Source organism: Erinaceus europaeus, chromosome 14, assembly GCF_950295315.1.
Source record: "Erinaceus europaeus chromosome 14, mEriEur2.1, whole genome shotgun sequence".
NCBI classification, from domain to species: Eukaryota; Metazoa; Chordata; class Mammalia; order Eulipotyphla; family Erinaceidae; genus Erinaceus; species Erinaceus europaeus.
The window spans coordinates 67,182,302-67,202,427 of NC_080175.1; the positions used below are offsets into that span (position 1 = coordinate 67,182,302).

General features: G+C 42.2%; 1 protein-coding gene across 4 annotated transcripts in view; it reads right to left on the reverse strand.

The window, feature by feature from the left end:
• Positions 1-20,126, reverse strand: part of PLD1 (phospholipase D1) — a 200,588-nt gene that overhangs the window by 84,292 nt on the left and 96,170 nt on the right. For all 4 annotated transcript variants that reach the window (XR_009544734.1, XM_060171956.1, XM_060171955.1 and 1 more), the window contains exons 9-13: positions 18,614-18,766; positions 13,613-13,762; positions 12,082-12,165; positions 6,280-6,361; positions 606-716 (exon numbers count right to left, since the gene is read on the reverse strand). Coding sequence is in view for 3 of the 4 variants with exons in the window: in XM_060171956.1 (XP_060027939.1) it covers positions 606-716; positions 6,280-6,361; positions 12,082-12,165; positions 13,613-13,762; positions 18,614-18,766 (580 nt within the window). In the remaining variant the exon portion in view is untranslated. The remainder of the gene's footprint in view (positions 1-605; positions 717-6,279; positions 6,362-12,081; positions 12,166-13,612; positions 13,763-18,613; positions 18,767-20,126) is intronic.

The window sequence follows — 20,126 nt, forward strand, 5'->3', positions numbered from 1 at the left end:
GAGTTGGATATATAACCTCTCACTTTACTGAAATCATTTATTAATTCTAACTGGTTTCTTGTAGGACCTACAGAACTTTCTGTATATAAAATCCTATAAATTGCACACACATCACTGACCTTTCCTATTTAGATGGCCTTCATTTCCTTTCTTGCCCAGCTGTGTTGGCTAGAACTTCCCGTGCCATGGTGAATAGAAGGCATGAAAGTGAAGATCTGTCGTGTTCCTGAACTTTTAGCGTCTTATCACTGAGTAAATTATACGTTTCTTATATTTGGATTAGGGTATGCTGAAGTAATTTTCTTCTATTCAATTCGTTAAACTTTTTTTTTATAAAATGATATGAATTTTATCAAACACTCCTCTGCATCAATTGGGATGAACATGTTTTTTTTTCCCCTTTTCATTCTGTTGGGAGTGGGGATGGGGGAAGGGGGAGACACCGTATTGCTTGTGGTGAAGGATGTGTTCCTGCTGTCATGCTATGAGCTGAAACTGACTAAAATTAATGGCAATTTGCCTCTCAGGCCTTAGGAACAGCAAAAACATATCCCAAACCTCCCTACAGAGTAACTCAGACAAGATGTTAAGATGAAGCAGGATACCTTTATGTTGGGGTGTAGTCGCATTAATGTTCTCTTGCTGTACTCGCTGTTGATGCCAAGGGCCAGTTCCACCTCTTTGTAGAGCATCACGAAGATCCTCACCCCTTGTTGCTGTTACAAGAGATAAATATGGTGAGAAACAACAATAAATGCCCAGAAATGAGCTGTGATTTCGTCTTTCTCCTCTTTCCTACACATGGTTCTTTCATAAGCAAGTATCATAAAATGTTCATTGAAAAGGCAACAAAGCATGCGAAATGTCAGTGTGTATTAAAGCAAAATTGTCACAAATAAAAACCCACCCCTTTTTCATCCCTATGACTTCCATCCCTATGATACCCTACCAGAGGAAGGCAAGACTTGAGGTGTATTTGGCTGAGAGTGGAAACTGCAACCCTCCCGGCTGAAAGTGTTTAATAGCTTTATACCTCCTTTCCAAACACCTGTCATTGAGGAAGGTTTTGACTTGATCTAGGTCACAGGATTACGTTTGATGCTTATCTGTTTTGCTTGTCTTTCTTTTATCCCTCAATTCACTAAATAAAGGCTATTTAAAAATTCTGATGCAATGAATCATGTTCAACATCCCTTAACTGTTTTCAGGGGGTGCTTTTCTTTATTTAAAAAATAGTCATAACCATTTAGGGGTCAGGTGATGGTGTACCTGGTTGAGTGCACACATCACAATGAGTAATGTAAGGACCTAGGTTCAAGCCTGGGTTCCACTTGCAGAGGGGAAGCTTCATAAATGGTGAGGCATTGTTGCAGGCCTCTCCCTCTCTTCCTCTTATTCCCTCTGTCTCTCTCTCCAAAGGAAATAAAATATATTTTAAAAATCCAGAATTTTAAAGAGCAAAGATTTTAAGCCTTTAAATGTGTTGCTTTATAGTTTTAACCCACAACTAGATCATTAATGGCTATTTCACTAGTAAAATAACTTCAAAACCTAGCCTCTAACATTCAGAAATTTCTGAGTTTTGGTAGGAACTAAACACACATAACCTTGACCCACCCTTAAGTCTAGGACATAAAAGGTAATTGAAGCTTTTATGAAGGTCTAATAAAAAAAATGCCAGGAAAACTTTAACAGGCAACTCAATAGCATTTTAATTAATTAATTAATTAATTAATTCCCTTTTGTTGCCCTTGTTATTGTTTTTTTGTTATAGTTATTATTGTTGTTGTTGATGTCGGTGTTCTTGGATAGGACAGAGAGAAATACAGAGAGGAGGGGAAGACAAAGATAGACACCTGCAGACCTGCTTCACCACCTGTGAAGCGACAGACACCCCTGCAGGTGGGGAGCCGGGGCTCAAGCCAGGATCCTTACGCCGGTCCTTGTGCTTTGCACCACGTGCGCTTAACCCACTGCGCTACTGCCTGACTCCCAACTCAGTAGGCTTTATTACTAATAGCAGCCATCAAAAAAAAGACAACACCCCATAGCTGGAAGTATAAAAAGCAACAGCACTTTCTCTTCAAGCTCTGTGTGGTGACATGTCTTAGCCCAAGCTAAGTGGCTTCACCTCTGACTTTTGCAACATTTCAATTTGCACTCCCTTTACTAGGAGGCTCTGGAAGTGTGCAGAAACACAGTGAACACATTCTGGATTATTTATCTACAGTTACACATTTAATATTCACAAAATAAAAGGCAACAACTTTTCCATCATGCTTGAGAGTCTCAGAGAGGCAGACGAATTAATATACTCTTTAAATCAGTTAGAGTTGAAATTAATAATCTATGACAATTAGGCATCACTCATAATGTAAATCCAACTAACAAAACTATGGAAAGCTATTTGCAGTGCTGCAGAAATAGGGGCCAGGTGGTAGTGCACCTGGTTGTTACAATGTGCAAGAAGCTGGGTTCGAGCCCTGGGTCCCCCCCAGCAGGGGGAAACTTTAAAAGTAGTGAAGCAGTGTTGCAGGTGTCTCTCTGTCCCTCTCCCTCCCTAATATCCCCCCTTCCCTCTCAATTTCAGACTGTCTCTATTCAATAAATAAAGATAGTAACAAAAAAAATTAATGCTAAAAAAAGAAAGAAAAAAAAACAACAAAGAAAGAGGGGCCAGGCAGTGGTGTAGTTAGTTAAGTGCACACATTAAGAGTGCACGAGGTCCTGGTTTCAAGCCCCTGGTCACCACCTGCAGGAGGAAAGCTCCATAAATGGTGAAGCAGGGCTGCAGATTTCTATCTCTCTATCTCTTCCCTTCTCTCTAGCTCCTTCTCCCCTCTCACTTTCTCTCTGTTTCTATCCAATAATAAATAAATAAATAAATAAATAAATAAATAAATAAATAAATAAATAAAATGCTTTTAAAAAACATAGATACTTCGTGCCCTTTCCCCACAACTTAATAACTCTTCCCATTTACGTGCCTAACTTGGATTTTTCACGTAATGAGATGCTGGCACTCACGGATTATATTATTAGTTTCCAGCTGTTAGCACTTGACATTTTCTCTCACGTAGTGTCCTTCCTCACTGAAAGGAATTAAATCTAAAGGAAACTGGGTTTTAAACTTGAGTTTTAATGCCAGTGACCAATCAAGAAGTAATTAAGTACCTAAAGTCCACTTTGAGGTCATCTACTTTCCAAGTATTTAATTACACTCATATCCTCAGCAGTAACTTGTGACAAGTATTCTGTGATAATAAAACAATAAACTCCTCTCTTCGGCCAAGCATTACAAATCTCTCATGAACTCTAAACTCTACAGAGCAAAGGAAAAGTGTTTCTTAGCAATGGATGCATTTGCCAAGTTCTAATAGTACAGACCAAATCAAAAGGTAGGAAAGAGCTATGCCATGGATAAAGCATTGAACTTGAAGACCTGAGATCCTGAGTTCGATCTCTGGCATCATATGTGCCAGAGTGGTGCTGTGGTTCTCTCTCCTCCCTCCTTCATAAACAAATAGATTTATTTTCAGAATATACTTTGTAGCAGCTGGGTAATGGTGCACCTGTTTGAGCACACATATTACAATGTGCAATGACCTGGGTTCAAAACTCTGGTCCCCATGTGCAGGGGGAAAGCTTTGCAAGTGGTATGACAGGGCTTCAGGGTTCTCTCTTTCTCCTTATCTTCCCCTTCCCTCTCGATTTCTGGCTGCCTCTATCCAATAAATAAATATAATAAACAAATTTTAAAAAAGAATATATTTATGTGATTTATTTTAATGAGATACAGATACACACACACACACACACACACACCACAGAGAGAGAGAGAGGGAAACCAGAACACTGCTTAGCTCTGGCTGATGGTGGAGCTGGGCACTGAACCTGGGACCTTGAAGCCTCAGATAGGAGACTGTTTTTACAGAACCATTATGTTACCTCCCCAGCCAATTCATTTTTCTTTAAAATAAATAAAAGACTCAGCAGCACCTTTTGGTTTTTGGTTGCTACTAGAGTCATCACTGGGGCTCAGTGCCCCCACAACTCCACCACTACTGGTAGTCGTTTTTTTTTTAGGTAGAGGTTGAAAAACAGAGAGAGATACAGAAGGAGAGAGACAGAAATAGAAGGTGAGACACCACAGCACTATCCCACCTTGGAGAAGCTTCCCCCCAGTAGATGTTCCCATGTGGTGATGGGGTCCTTGAGCATGGTAACAGGTTCACTCTACCAGGCCAGTCACTGCCAGTTCTCATTAAAAAAAAAAAAAAAAAAGGAGGAGAAGGAAGAAAGCAATTTGTCGTAGCCCTTATGTCCTTGTCCCCAGCACATGAGTCACACAAGCCCTCACAGGCAGGGCCAGACTCCTCTGTACACAGGGCACCCTTCAGCACAGAACAAGGCCTGTCTGGGATACTCATGAAGACACACTAGACAGCTAGCACAGTCAAATAAATGAGGCTTCTCGGGGCCAGGATTTTCTTGTCGGCGAGGGGACTACTGTTGTAACAGTAAAATCCTATTGGCCGTGAAGATAAGGCTATTAGGCGAAGTGCCTAAGAAATAAAACACATCAACTGCTTTTTCCTCCTCTGTCTTAGTAATGAAGTCTGAAGAAGTCTGTGAGCATCTCCACAAATCCTACTGTGAAGGCCTGGGGAATGCTGAGCGGGAGAGAGGCAGAGTAATAGGGAAGATGGAAAATGGGGGTACATAACATAATGGTTATGCAAAGAGACTCTCATGTCTGAGGCCCCCAAGTCCCAAGATCAATCCCCAGCACCACCATAAACCACAGCTGAGCAGTGCTCTGGTAAAATAAAATACAAAGGTGAGGGCAGGAGGTGACACACCTGTTGAGCACACACATTACAGTGCACAAGGACCCAGGTTCAAGCCCCTGGCCCCCACCTGCAGGGGGAAAGCTTCACGAGTGGTGAAGCAGGGCTGCGGGTGTCCCTCTGTCTCCCTCTTTATCTTCCCTTCTCCTTTCAAAGTCTGTCTCTATCCAATAATAAATAAATAAATAATTAAAAAGAAAATACAAAGGGTAGGGAAGAGGAAGGCTATGAAAAACTTTTTTAAATGTTAGCTCTACTCAGCACAAACTAATCCTGCTAGTTTGTTTTGTTTCATACGAAATAAGTTAGGATATTCAGATAGCAGTGGGAAAGCTAGCGCTTCCAACCTGGACAGGAATAGCAAAGAAAGAGCTACCCTAACCCAACTTAACTCTAGCTGAGGGTCAGTCAGATTCCTTAGGAAAAAGGGATGCACTATTGTCGGTGGTAAGCCTATACTTCTTCGGTTACCTTTTTTTTTTTTAATTCTTTTTAATTGTTTTTTTATTGAGCTTTTTCCAAAAGCTGTCTCAGGGGCTGCAGATCCAGAAACCTATAGTACTGACTCTCCATTTTCTTTTTCAAATTTTTATTGGGTGACCCACTTTTCATAACAGAAAGGGCACCTTCAGTACTTACACTCTATCTAGTGGGTCATAAGCAAAGGTACAGGGTCGTATTATCACTATAAATAGTCCCCACATGGAAATTCAATACAGCAACAATCTTTTTTTTCTTTCTTTCTCTCACAACCTTCCTCTCTCGCTCTCTTTGTTTCTCTCCCTCCCTCCCTCCCTCCCTTTTTTCTTCCTCTATCATCAGAACTCCAGAGGTCAACATTTTTTTTCCAGGTAGTGAGAGACACAGAGAGAGAAAGAGATCAGAGCACAAAACTTCCTTTAGCATGGTAGGGCTGGGCTCACAGCTGCATTATGCACATGGCCAAGCAGCACACTGTCCAGGTGAACTATTTTGTCAGCCCAGCAACAGTTCTTAATGTTGCTCCTCTCTGATCATCCTGATTACGAACTTGGCCCCATCTGATGGGAGGTGTTCCTGTCTTTTGCTCAAATGACAGAATAATGAATAAAATCAAATGCCAAGTTCCAAGTCCTCCTGTATTTAATCAATGAAGACATTACACTTTTTGTCTCTAAAATCAATTGCCCTTAACAGGTTAAAGACCAGACCTTAGAGTTGCTCATATAACCCACACTGTGTATTAGCCCCAAATATGTATGCACTCATGAGAAATAGGGGAAAAAAATCAAAATCGCATGAACCTGAAATCTGTAAGGATCTCTTTTGTTGAATGCTAAAGAGAAACTTGTAAATCTGCAAAGGCTCTTGGAGAAGGGAGGAAAATAACTATGGAGACAATAAACATCCAAAGCAGTTACAGGGGCATATGGGTTTCAGCAGTACACACCGCTTTGCGCTTGAGGATGCAGTCCAGCCTCCAGCGATTCCCCTCCACCACCGGGCGCTTCAGGAAGATCTCTGGACTCAGCCTGAAACCATGAAGCCAAGAGCCCAGTGAACACTCAGAACATAGATGCGGGTCCTATCACAGGCAGCAAAGGCCAGTGGGGCAGAAACACTCCTGTCATCCTGCACTGTGACAGGCCTCTTTTTCTTTCTCTGCAGAATCAGGACCTCACTCTTCCTGGGCTGACTTTTTCTTTAGACAGAGAGCCAGACTATAGAGCTGCCCCTGGTATCATGGGATTCCCATGTGGTGCCAGTGCTCAAATCCAAGGGACAAGCTCCCCATCTCACTTGTCTTGTCATTCTCTGCCTTTTCCTTCGTGCTGTCAGATTCTGCTTCCCACTACAATGCCTGAATATTGTAGATGTTTGCCTTCCCAGACTCCTGTGCAGCAGAAAGCAGCCCTGAACAAGGCTATTTGGGGAGGTGCCCTGAGGTAAAGAGGGTGCCCTTTCTAACTGATGAGAGAGAGAGAGAGAGAGAGAGAGAGAGAGAGAGAGAGAGAAGAAGAAGAAGAAGAAGAAGAAGAAGAAGAAGAAGAAGAAGAAGAAGAAGAAGAAGAAGAAGAAAGAGGAGGAGGAGGAGGAGAAGAGGAGGAGAAGGGGAGAGGAGGGGAGGGGAAGGGGAAGGGAGGAGAGGAGAGGAGAGGAGAGGAGAGGAGAGGAGAGGAGAGGAGAGGAGAGGAGAGGAGAGGAGAGGGGAGGGGAGGGGAGGGGAGGGGAGGGGAAGAGAAGAGAAGAGAAGAGAAGAGAAGAGAAGAGAAGAGAAGAGAAGAGAAGAGAAGAGAAGAGAGGGAAGAGAAGGGAGGGAAGAGAAGGGAGGGAAGAGAAGGGAGGGGAAGAGGAGGGGAAGGGAAGGGAGGGGAGAGGAGGGGAGGGGAGAGGAGAAGAGAGGAGAGGAGTGCAGCATGTGAGTGGATGTGGTATGGAGTTATGATACATACTTTATAGACGTAGCTTTATAGAAATTCTAAGAGAAGGAGAGAGTAGTGGTTCACCTGATACAACCCACACACTACCATGCAGAGGACCTGGATTCAAGCCCCTGCTCCCCACCTGCAGGGGAGAATCTTCTCATGAGTGGTGGAGCTGGGTTGCAGATGTCTCTCCGGCTTTCTGTCTCCACCCATCTCTCCCTATCTCACCTCTATCAAAATAAAAAAAAAAAAAGGAAAAGAAAAGGCAGCCACCAGGAATGGTGGGGCCTATAAGCATGAAGCTTCACTGGTAATCCTGGTAGACAAAGAGAAAGACAGTTGGGGGCCAAGGGTGGTGCACCTGATTAAGCACACACATTACAGTGCACAAAATCCCAGGTTCGAGCTCCCAGTCCTTACAGTCTGTCCCAGTGTCTCTTTCTCTCTCTACCCTCAATTTCTGTCTCTATTCAATAATAAATAAATAAATATTTAAAAAAGAGAGAGAGAATGAGAAAGACATCCTAAGGGGACAGCCAGAGCCCTGCAATCCCTGCTAGGATTACCTCACTGAACTCTCTGAAGGAGACAAACCCCCAGTGTTTCTAGCTCTTTCAGTGGGAGAGTGGGGAGCCCAGGCATCCTCCCCAGGAGAAAGACTGGCTTCTGCTGGGGTCCATGCTCTCAGTGTGAGAGAGGGTCCTGAGCTCTTATTCTCAGCAGAACTCGGGCAGCTAAGGGTCCACTGGGGCTAACTCTTCCTGGGACTGAATGCAACAGTCAGTGTTTGAAATAAGTCTGTATGTGATGTGACTCCCCTATAACAATGACAAACAAAAAGCCAAGAGAAATGAAAAAAATAAAACTTTCTGTGCTTGTTGCCCAAGTTCTGCCTTCACCCTTCTGTCTCTGGCTGGTCTCACTCAACATAATGCTTTCAAGCTCCATCCAAGATGAGGAGAGTAAATCATTCTTTTTTGCTAGATCACTTGATGGGGGGAATGATGACTCCCATGACCATTGTCCTGGCTGTGGAGTTTCTTGTCACCCTGTGACAGGTGTCAGCCCACCACACCCTCTCCCACTTCTCCGCTCCCTCCTCCAGAGGACAACCAGCCCCTTACCCGTCCCACATCAGAGCCCTGGGGTCTGCTGCAACAGATCACAGAGAATTCAAGTCACCTTCTAATTTCCTTTTTATCATACACTCAAACTTTAGGAAAGTAAAAAAGAACGGAAGGAAGGAGGGAGGGAACAGAAGGAGAAAGAAAGGAAGGGTGGTCGACTCTCCCGACTAAATGTCACACTTCCCCAGAGGAACTCTTCTTTTTCTTTTTTTATCTTTATTAATTTTTAATTTTTTCTTATTTATTGTTAGACTGAGACAGAGAAATTAAGAGGGGAGGAGGGGATAGAGGGAAGGAGGCAGAGGGACACCTGCAGTACTGTTTCACCACTCGTGAAGCTTTCTCCTTGAAGTGGCTTTGAACCCTGGTCCTTACACACTGCAATGTGTGTACTTAACCAGGTGCACCACCACCTGGCCCATAGGGTTCTGAACCACAATCCCACCAGGACCCAGAACTTTTGTGACTAGAAATTTTTGTTTTTATACCATCACTGAAAGGGAAGCACATCTTGAAAACAGCAGAGGAAGTCAGATGCTGTTTCACTTACCTGAGAAAGAAGAGGAAAAATGAAAGACACAAGTAGTAACAGGTGTACATGTGACTTAGGAAGTGAAAGCAGGTGTACATGTGACTTAGGAAGCGAAAGCAGTGAACAAAATTGGGAGTCGGGCAGTAGCGCAGCAGGTTAAGCACAGGTGGCACAAAGCACAAGGACCCGCTGAAGAATCCCAGTTCGAGCCTCCAGCTCCCCACCTGCAGCGAAGTCGCTTCACAAGCAGTGAAGCAGGTCTGCAGGTGTCTATCTTTCTTCCCCCTCTCTGTCTTCCCCTCCTCTCTCCATTTCTCTCTGTCCTATCCAACAATGATGACATCAATAACAACAACAATAATAACTACAACAATAAAAAACAACAAGGGCAACAAAAAGGAAATGAATAAATAAATAAAAATACTTTAAAAAATGAACAAAATTGGGCAAGAACAGCTGAACAATGTGGAATTATAACCCTATTATTTTGTGATTTTGTAAGACACTACTAAACATAAAAGAAATAAATTTTTAAAAGGAAAGACGCAAATGAGCAGATGGATGGCTAAATGAAGGAGTGCGCTGAGGAGCTACGCACTGCAGGGTCTCGCGCTATGGCCAAGTTCGGCTTGTCTGCCTTTCTTCTGTAGTGGTCACTATGGAAGCATTCAATCTGATTCGACTGGATTTCCTTAGAGGTTTCTGAAGGGCAGGTGGATTCTGGATTCTCTAACTGCCCTGGTCACTATCTCAGATCCCACATATCATAATAGGGGAGTTTCTGTATGTCCTGTGCAATGTGCTTGCATAAAAATGTTTTCCACTCCTTAGAAGGGAAGTCACCAATGAAGGCTTTATATCACAGGGAGTGTTGCAATGGGATGTTATCTGACATTGCCATGAGAAAATAAATGACTTCCTGATTCCTTTTCTTGCTGACAGTAGAAACCAGTCAGGGTTCCAGCTCCCTTGATGCTTAAACGGGAGTCTAGCTTAGTCTCCATAGCCTTCAGAAGAGATACAATTCCTGCATAGAACACAAAGACATAGGCTCCATGCAAAGGCCATTTTTAGTTTTCCATGTCTTCACCAAATTTTCAAAGATAATTTTTAAAAAGAATATGGAGGGTGGGTGGTGGCTCACCTGGCTCAGTGCATGCATTACAATGCGCAAGGACCTGGGTTCAAGCCCCCAGTCCCCACCTGCAGGGGGAAGTTTCATGAGTGGTGAAGCAGGGCTGCAGGTGTTTCTCTTTCTCTTCATCTTTATCTCCCCCTTCTCTCTCAATTTCTCTCTGTCTTTATCAAAAATAAAAAAGTAAAGATTCAAGAAAAATAATAGAATCCGACTTTAAGCTTGTGTTCTTCCAAGTGTGCGTATAAATGAGTGCTCCTATGTATGACTTGTTCTTTATTCCTGACTGAAAAGAAAAACTGGCATGAATATAAATGCCAAGATTAAGCTCTTCCATAAATGTGAGGGCAGAGAGCAGATCTAATGAGCATCATATAAGTGACCTGTTGACCCCAGTTCAATGATAATCTACCAAGAATTGGTCCTTCTCCACTTCCAGGGACATTTTGTCTAAAATCTACTTTGTTTATCACAACTAGGAGTTGCAACAGGCACATAGTGGGTAAAGGCCAGGAATGCTAGATTACTGAATACCCCATAAAGCTCCTTCCCCCAAAGCAAAGAATTATTACCTGGTGCCAAATGCCAACATTACCAAGCCGGGGAGATCATGGTCCATAACTACAAATTTCCAACCACTGAGCCAAAAGAGTAAAAAGGAAGTTGACTTTCCCAATTACTCTCCACCCCACCACACCCCTAAAAAAAATCTATAATTAGAATGAAATAAGTTTTCATATTTTCCACAGTTGACCTATAAGAAAACATTTGGATGGAAACAGGATGGAGAAAAATAAGGGCAATTCAAGTAACTAAGTTCTTGGAAAGAGAACACAGTGCAGACTTTAGGCATTTTTGTTTCCACTGCAGCTGAAACTGACGTCTGCAGCAGGTTTTCACTGTCCTGGCAAATGGGTGGTTGGAGTTACAGTCAGACTACAATGTCCACATCAACTCCAAGGGGAAAGTTTCTTCAGGACTGGGTGAGTTTCAGTTACGAGAGTCCTGAAACTGACTTGCATGAAGACACCTATGGATGTTTTGAAAGGGGAGGGGTTCAGAAAGCTGGAACTGATACACAGGCTAACATGCTCAAGAAGCCAGGTTCAAGCTCCTGGTCCCCAACTGTTGGGGGGGGGGGCTTCATATCCATTGGAGCAGGATTACAGGTGGTTCCCTTTCTCACTTTTTCTCTATTTCCCCTTGTCCTCTCATTTAAAAAAAAAAAAAATATATATATATATATATATATATATATATATATCAGGATTAATTATTAAGTGATTTTGTTTGTCATCCAAGGCTAGCATGTGGCTCAGTGCCAGCACTATGAATCCATAGCTCCTGATGGCCGTTTTTTTCCTTTTTTTTTCTTTCTGTTATTAAATAGGACAGAGAAATTGAGAGAGGAGGGGAGGTAGAGAAGGAGAGGAAAAGACAGACATCTGCAGATCTGCTTTGCAGCTCGTGAAGCGTCCCTACTGCAGGTAGGGAACTGGGGCTCAAACCTGGATCCCTGCATGGGTCCTTGCACATAGTATCTCCTGGCTCCTATTAAGGAACTTTTATAAAAATAAGAAAATGTGAAAATTATTCAAACTCCGAAGGACCATCTAGAAGAGGTACATTCACTACACCTGGTAACAGACATCCAACATAAGGTAAGACACCCAGAGAAGATGGTTTTCATTTCATTATTTTTCTAGCTATATCTGCATAGCTACATGGTCTTTATGAAAGTAAACTATGAAGTGTCTATTTCCAAACTGAAATGCAAAAGCCAAATTGTTGAAGCTAAAAATTTTAAGTTTATATGCAGGTGCCAAGTTTTTGTGTTTTTTTTTTTTTTGCAAAGGCCTTTGACTGGAAACTATTACAGTGAATTGGCTGGGACTCTGGCCAAGCCCTCTGTGAGTACTGACAGTATTCATCATGTATAATTCTGGAACATCCCAATACTACTGTTTGCTTCCAAGCAGAGAGACAAAAACCTTCAGACAAACCCCACCACCACCAGCAGGGCAATACCAACCACCAGTCTGTGATAAAGATTTCTTCTTGGGCCTCTTCCATTGCATTGGCCACATCTTCAAAGTATCCTCTGGCATTAACATACCTGAAAGATAAGGACTTATTTTTCACCAAAAAGGAAAAGAAATGCATCCTATGACAAAGCAAAGGACAGACACCACTGCTTTGAGTCTCTATGTCACAACAAAGTTTATCTTATGTATTTGGGAAATATGGATTGGAAATATCACTTTCCATTGCTATGGAGGGAGTAGATAGACACTAACACGCTGTTTTTTCTCTGCTGGGAAAGCAATTCATTAACCAGCATCATCTTGACCATCATCATTACATGAGGTTAGATAAAGTCTTCCAACTTTTTGAACTGATACCTATAGCCTCTGAGACTGAAAACAGGCCCATCTCTACTCCATAAATAGAAAAACATGGCAGGCTGAAAACAAATGTCTAACAAGTAAATTCTTTTTTTTTTCAATTTCAGTGTAACTTTATTGAGGGAATGCTGATTTATAGAATTTTTGTTGTCTCAATTTCAACATTTCCATATTTCCACAAACCATATAAGAGCATAGTGGTTTGCAAAGCAGATTTTCATGTCTGAGGCTTAGAGGTCCCAAGTTCAAACCCTAGCCCCTCCATCAGCCAGAGCTGAATAGTGTTCTGGGAACTAAGAAAGGCCAATATTTTTTTTTTTTTTGAAACTTCCTTCAGTGTGTTGGGGGATGGGCTCAAACATGGTTTATGCACATAGTGAAGCAGTGCACTATCCAAATGAACTATTTTTTTCTTTATTGGGGGATTAATGTTTTACAGCCGACAGTAAATACAATAGTTTATGTATGCATAACATTTCTTAATTTCTTAGGCCATATCTTAAGTCTTCCATTTGAATCATTATGTAAATGTATCAAGTCAGGTTTTATTTATATCTTTTTCAGGTTTTTATTCTTTTATTTTTCATTTCACTCAGTATTATTTTCCCTTTATTCCTTTTTCATTCTCCCTTTTTAGTAGAGCTTTACAAAAGTAAAAGATTTCAGGAATAAAAGTTCACAACATATATGCCCAGTATTAAGTCACCACACCCCCCCTCCACCAAAGTTCTAGTTTTAAAGTTAGTTTTTTTGTTGTTTGTTTGTTTGTTTGGCTTGTTTTTTCTTTTTTCTTTGTAGCTTTCACTTCATTTTTGAAATCAGACTTTAAAACTGAATGCTAGCCATTAGTATCTACAGCTCACTGTAAAATCCTAAGGACTGGAAAAGTAACTTGTGCTTGAGTAATCCCATAATGAGAGGCACCTGTTAAATAAATCAACTGAAAATCTTCTCACAGATTCAAAAATTAATTCCAGAGAAAACTGAGGGCACTACAGTGTCAGATGCTATGATGACCTTGGCAGCCTCAGGGCAAACAGGGCTGACCATTTAGCTAAAGTGTTCTCTTGGACAGCAGCGTATTCCCGAGAAAACTGAGGGCACTACAGTGTCAGATGCTATGATGACCTTGGCAGCCTCAGGGCAAACAGGGCTTACCATTTAGCTAAAGTGTTCTCTTGGACAGCAGCGAACGACCCAAAGCGATGGTCTTTGAGAAAGTTGCTACCATGTTTCTGGATGAATTCTTCTATAGCCCCTCCCCACAACCGGGCATGTCTGTAACTGTTGCATTTTAAAATAAGGGTCCTTCAAAGAAAACACAAAATAGGGAAATGGTCATTCTATGTTCTCTTCAACAAATTCAAGAAAGAAGCATATCTACCTGTCACTTTATTTTGGCACTTTAACAAATATATGCTGAAAATGTTAGACAAGGAGAGTCTTGTTTACATTAAGAACGGCAGACATCCAGACACATTGGGCAGAATTTTAAAAATACAACTGATATTGCAAAAATAGATTTTCAGGTAATGTATTCAAATGCATTCATTCATTCACTCATGCAAATACACACCAAAAAAAGTACTTACTTCAAGACTTAAAGCTGTGCTAGGCATGAGGAGGATGATAAAAGAGATGAAAGGTTAGTTAGAGAATTGTTAACTCCTGTTAAAATTTTTTCTTGAGGTATGGCCTGGTGTTCACTCCTCCAAAGCTCCTGAATCACCATCCTGACAGTGACATAGGACAATAATTGATACTCTGAGTCCACCACCACCAGGAAAAGCGCATATCCAAGGCTGGGAGGAGGTACACCTGATACAGTGTACATTCCCATGTTCAAGGACGCAGGTTCAAGCCTCTGGTCCCCACCTGCAGGGGGGAAGCTTCACAGTGAAGCAGTGCTACAGGAGTCTCTGTCTCTCCTCCTATCTTCAATTTTCCTCTCAACTTCTCTCTGTGTCTATCAAATAAAATAAAGGGGGGAGGGATAGAATGGACCCTAGGAACAGTGGATTTTTTGTGTATTTACCGAGTTTCAGTGGTAATCTTGGTGGCAATTAAAAAGGGGGGAGCAGGTGGTGGCATACCTGGCTAGGTGCACACATCAAAGTGCACAAGGACCCAGGTTCAAGCCCCTGGTCCCCACCTGCAGGAGGAAGGATTCAAGAGTGGTGAAGCAGGGCTGCAGATGTCTCTCTGTCTCTCTCCCTCTCTATCTCCCCCACCCCTCTCAATTTCTATCTGTTTCTATTCAATAATAAATTAATTTTTTTTTAAAAAAAGCAGTATACTCTAGCATTTCTCCCATCACAGAGATTTGTTCAGATATGATATGAGTCCATGAGCCAACCCCAGTCAACAAGTAAGAAAAAAAAGCCATGCTCAGAAATACCAGGAAGAGATTTTTGTCCTTCCACTGAGTCTATGCTGGTGCTGGGGGCAGCCACCTTGGCTCCCTGAGGGAGCCAGTCTGAGAGTGGAGCAGAGCTGAAGAAGGTCAAGGAGAACGTGACTGTGAGTCCTGAGACCAGCCATGTCCTATGGGGCAGAGCCATTCTCCCTGGTGTCAGCCAGTGTCCATTGGGTTTCTCTTTGGCCAATGACTAAATCATCCTGACTAGTTAAGAGATAGAGGCAGGTGTGTTAACAGCCAAAGAAGGAGAGAGCAAAAAATGATGACATTCCAAGAGTCAGACTGGGGAGTTCCTCCATGAGGGATGTGAAAATAAGCTATCCCAGTTGGAGGGTCAGAAGGGGCAGGGTGTTAGGGCCAGTTGCCTTCTTAGCACTGAAGCAGAAGCTCACACACAGCAGTGCATATAAACAGAAATAAAGGAAAGAAAAGAAAGAAAAAAAAAAAAGATCCCAGATTCTGATCTTTGTGTTTCTTTGGCAATGAGAAAAGAAGAACTGGGAGTGGGTAGTGACACACCCAGTAGAGTACATCCAATATCAAGCACAAGGATCTAGATTCAAGCTCCCAATCTCCACCTGCAGGGGAGAAACTTCTCCCCCTCCCTCTCTGACCCTTCCCATTCAATGTCAGTGTGAGACGTGCTCTGTGAATAGGGGGGGGGGGGTGCATTAAGGGAGGGGGGCAGAATGCAATGGTCCTGACGCCAAGCAGGAGCATGGCTACACTCACAAGACATAAAAATAACTGGTCATTACAATCGTTGCCCTGATCTATAGAGATGGATGTCCTGCTACTCTCTGCATGTCACCATGCCATGAGAATGACAGATGTGTCAAGGCCTAGCACAGCAAGGAGAGACCCTAGCTGCTGGGGGTGGGGGTGGGAGGTGGGAACAGATGTGTGAACAGATGTGTGACACCTGCTTGCAGGGGCAGGAGGTGCCTGGGCTCCTGCTACCTTGCAGGGAGCTCCACAGGGAGCCCCGATGCCTCTGAAAACTAGTCACGTGGACAAGATTATATGGAAAAGGTAAGTGGCAAGCAGACATCTTGTCACAGGAAGTAGATGAGAAATGAGGGGAAAGGAGAGAGACGTCACATGCAAAAAGACAGAGAGGGACATCCCAGAGGCCAGCAGAGGCCTGTGTGAGGAGAGAGTACGCAGAGCTGCCTCCACACATATGGAGCTGTACTAGAGAGGGGCAGATAAGGAGGATGGAGACAAAGGGGCTTAACAATGAATAGAGGAATGTGGGATTCTTCTACCAGGACAAAAACTTCAGAAGCCTTGGGTTTCGGATGTCTTCATTTGGCAGTGATGTGTGAGAAAATGAAGGCTACAAATGGAGATGGGACAGCCCCTGTGACTGTGGAGGGACCAGTCAGGACTGTGGCCTGGTCATCTGTGCTGGGGATTCACACTGACACAATGCCAACCACCATGTTTTCCTTTTTTACAGATTCCAGAGAGAGAGACAGAGAGAGAGAGAGACAGAGAGACAACAACACTCTAATGCTTCCCCTTTGCTGGATGCTCACCCAGCAGTCCTTTGCAACCTGACAGCTTTGGCTCTGTGGAAAACAGAGTTGTAGACCGAAGAGGAAGTTTTAATGGCAGCATTTAGTTTCCAACAAGTCCCCAAATCTTCTGTAGTCAGAGGTTCCGGAAGTTCAACATCTTTCTACATAAACGAACATGCCAAGGGCTTGTGTGTGTGTCTGTGTGTAGAGCGAGAACTGTACACATATTCACAACAGGAAACGGAACTTTATACACACGGTGGAGAGACACTGGACATTTATTTCTACAGCAGGGGTTTGAGCCGCACCAACCCACTCACACACGGATAGTCTTTCTAGCTGAGAATCCGCAGTCAGGAATTCACTAAATTGGTTCTTGGGTTGAATCTGTGTATGCAGAACCGGATGGCAGGGATCAGAAATTATGCAGGGATGCTTGGCCTGCATAACAGGCCAGACACTTAACACCCAGGATGACCATGGGCCAGCTGTACTTAACAATACACATGCACCTTATAAGGACAATATTAAAAAAATATATAGCAACAAACACACATCTGCTACGGTGAGTGTACACATGTGTGTGTACTGTCAAGATATTTTCCTGTAAATCTATATATTTATGTGAATTCTTTATAGATCAAATCACTCTTTAGATGTTGTATTAACAAGAGGAGATCAATATATAAAGTAGATTTTTAGGAGTAGGCAGTGGCACACCTGGTTAAGCACACATATTATAGTGCACAAAGACCCAAGTTCAAGCCCCTGGTCCCCACCTACAGGGGGAAAGCTTCATGACTGGTGAAGCAGGGCTGCAGGAGTCTCTCTGTCTCTTTCCCTCTCTCTATCTTCCCCTCTACTTTCAATTTTTGGCTGTCTCTATACAATAAAAAATAAACAAATAAATAAAGATTTTATAAATTAGATCTTTATTTTTAAAATTTAGCTGATTATGATGGGATTAGACCTCTAATAGATCCCTCTCTCCACCATCACTGGTCATCTCCATCAGGGACAACAGCATAAACCCTCTTGTGGGCCTCTACAGGACCTTGCCCTCAACGTAGAACAATTGTGAAGGGAGGCTGGGTCAACGTATTCTGCCACTCGAGGAAGAATGGTTCTGAAATGAGTGCACCCTAGAATGTTCCTGGATATGACCTTGGAATTTGAGCTCAGACCAGCAGGGATGTAGAGGTTACGCTGGCTCCTGTGCTAAATATGAATAGACATGGGTCCTAGGATAGATGGGGTTTATAGTTAATGGTATTTATAAACTTTTCTCATATTTTGGAGCTACTCTCTACCCTGACCCAGTTTTCTAGTTCTACTCCCAAGTCTGACACCATCTTTCCAGCTAATACCTTTAACCCACCTGCATGTTAGCTATCAGGCTCAGGCAAAAATTAGTAAAGTCACAGCCCCTTTAATATACCTAAAGTAGACTTCTTAGCTTTCTGCAACATGGAGACCCCAAATCTCATCTGCTCTATTCTTATCTTTAGGTTCCTTATTATTAAGCAATTTGTTCTGCTTTATATCTTAATGCCTTTTAGCCAACAAATTGCAGTTGCTACCATGACACCAACCTGATTTCCCTGGGCAAACAACCTCACCAGTGAGTCCTGGAACCCTACCTCCCCAGAGCGCTACCCCACTAGGGAAACACAGAAATAGACTGGGCGTATGGATCAACCCGTCAACACCCATGTCCAGCGAAGAAGCAATTATAGAAGGCAGACCTCCCACTTTCTGCACCCCATAAAAACCTTTGGTCCAGACTCCCAGAGGGATAAAGACTAGGGACCCTTCCATTGGAGAGGAGGGTATATGGAGCCCTGGTGGTGGGGACTGTACCCATTTTATCCCACAATCTTGATGATCATTATTAAATCACTAATAAAATTAAATTTAAAAAACAAAATCACTGATTTAGAATTTTAAATTTATCTTTTTGGAAAATAATCTATTTTCAAAAATTAACAGGCACCTTGTAAATACAGGTAAGCATCAACACATGAGGTCATTTATCCTGTCACACAAAGGGTATTCTAGTCTTAAAATATTAATATTAAAATCAGTCTTACTACTTATGATTGAGTTCTAAATAGTAATTTTATAATACTTAAATTGCTTTATTTCTTTGCCATAAGATTAGGAGAGAGATTTTTAAAGAGTTTTTAGCTGACATCTTTTTAAAATGTGAATCCCTACCTCGAAAGATTATCAATCCGGAGTCCGTATTTTGTCTCTGTTTCCTTCTTCCCCACCTTGATTCTGAACTCCTTATCCACCAGCAGGACAAAAGCAATAGCACCATTGTCTGGCTTCATGTACAACAAGAAGGAATCTTTCACCACCAGCCACCTGTCGGAAGGTCACATAGCATTTTGACGTTGCACTGAATTACTTAGATACAAGGAGAAACCGTTCTGACAGCTCTGAAGTGAGCATTCCTGCAGACTGCAGACTAGTTTATATTTCACATGGGGCACTGACTTTTTAAAAATCAGGCCCTGGAAAAGGATGACAGATTACCTAGTGGGGGTTGTATTGTTATGTGGAAAACTGAGCAATGTTATGCGTGTACAAACTATTGTTTTTACTGTCGACTATAAGAAAATTAATGCCCCAATAAAGAAATAAAAAGAAAAAAAATTAAATCATTATAAAACAGAAAACAACTCCAAACCTCTGTGTTCAGCTTACTTAGAAGCACTGGCAGCAAGCAATTGCAAATAATTCATTAGTTCTTTAAAACAACCACTAATGGCACAGTCTGAAGGAATGCCCTGGACATGAACAGTGGTGCCAGCTATTAAAGGAACATTGTGTTTGTTAAAATAAACAAGCCTGGAAACAATACCCCCATTAAACAACCCAGTAAGGATCAAATACTCCACTTATTCTCTTGTTCATTTCAGTTGTTTATGTTTGTTAAGGCACATTAATAAATGATGTTCACTGGGACACAGTCTCTCAAAGCTATTTCCATTTAATAGTCAATTTTTATCTAAGAACTAGATAAACTATCTTAGAGCTTCATAACAGAAAAGTACAGTGACAAGCTGGAAGCAAAGGAAGATACAGCAATAGCACAGAGATGTCAATTGTTCCACAGCCTGTCTCTATCTCTATTTCTATCTCATTCTCTATCAGAAAGGGGGAAAATGGCTACAGGGAGCAACGGAGTTGTTGTGCAGTGATAAAGCCTGCTGATAAAAAAGAAAGGAAGAAAGAAAGAAAGAAAGAAAGAAAGAAAGAAAGAAAGAAAGGAAGGAAGGAAGAAAGAAGTGAGAAAGGGAGAGAGAAAGAAAGAAAATAGACAAATCTAGGGCAGCAGAGACAGCATAATGTTTCTGCAAAAAAAAAAAAAAAAAAAAAGATTTTCTTGACCGAGGCTCTGAGGTCCTAGGTTCAGTGCCCAGCACCACCATCAGTCAGAGTTGAGCAGGATTCTGGAAAACAAAAAGAAATCTTTACTGATTTCCATATACTGTTGCTTTTATTATAAAGGCTGTCTCTTTTCTGGTAAACGGTGGTGGGATGGATCTAGGGCAACTTGTAGTAAAGAACATTCATGTGATATGGTTTATAAAAGAAAAAAAAATCTGCCTAACAGAGAGCCAAGAGTTAACAAGGCTCTAATCTGCCTAAGAACACACATACCAGCGAGGGCTAGGCAGGCCAGGCTTTCTCATCACAGGAGGGAATCAATAAGCTAAAG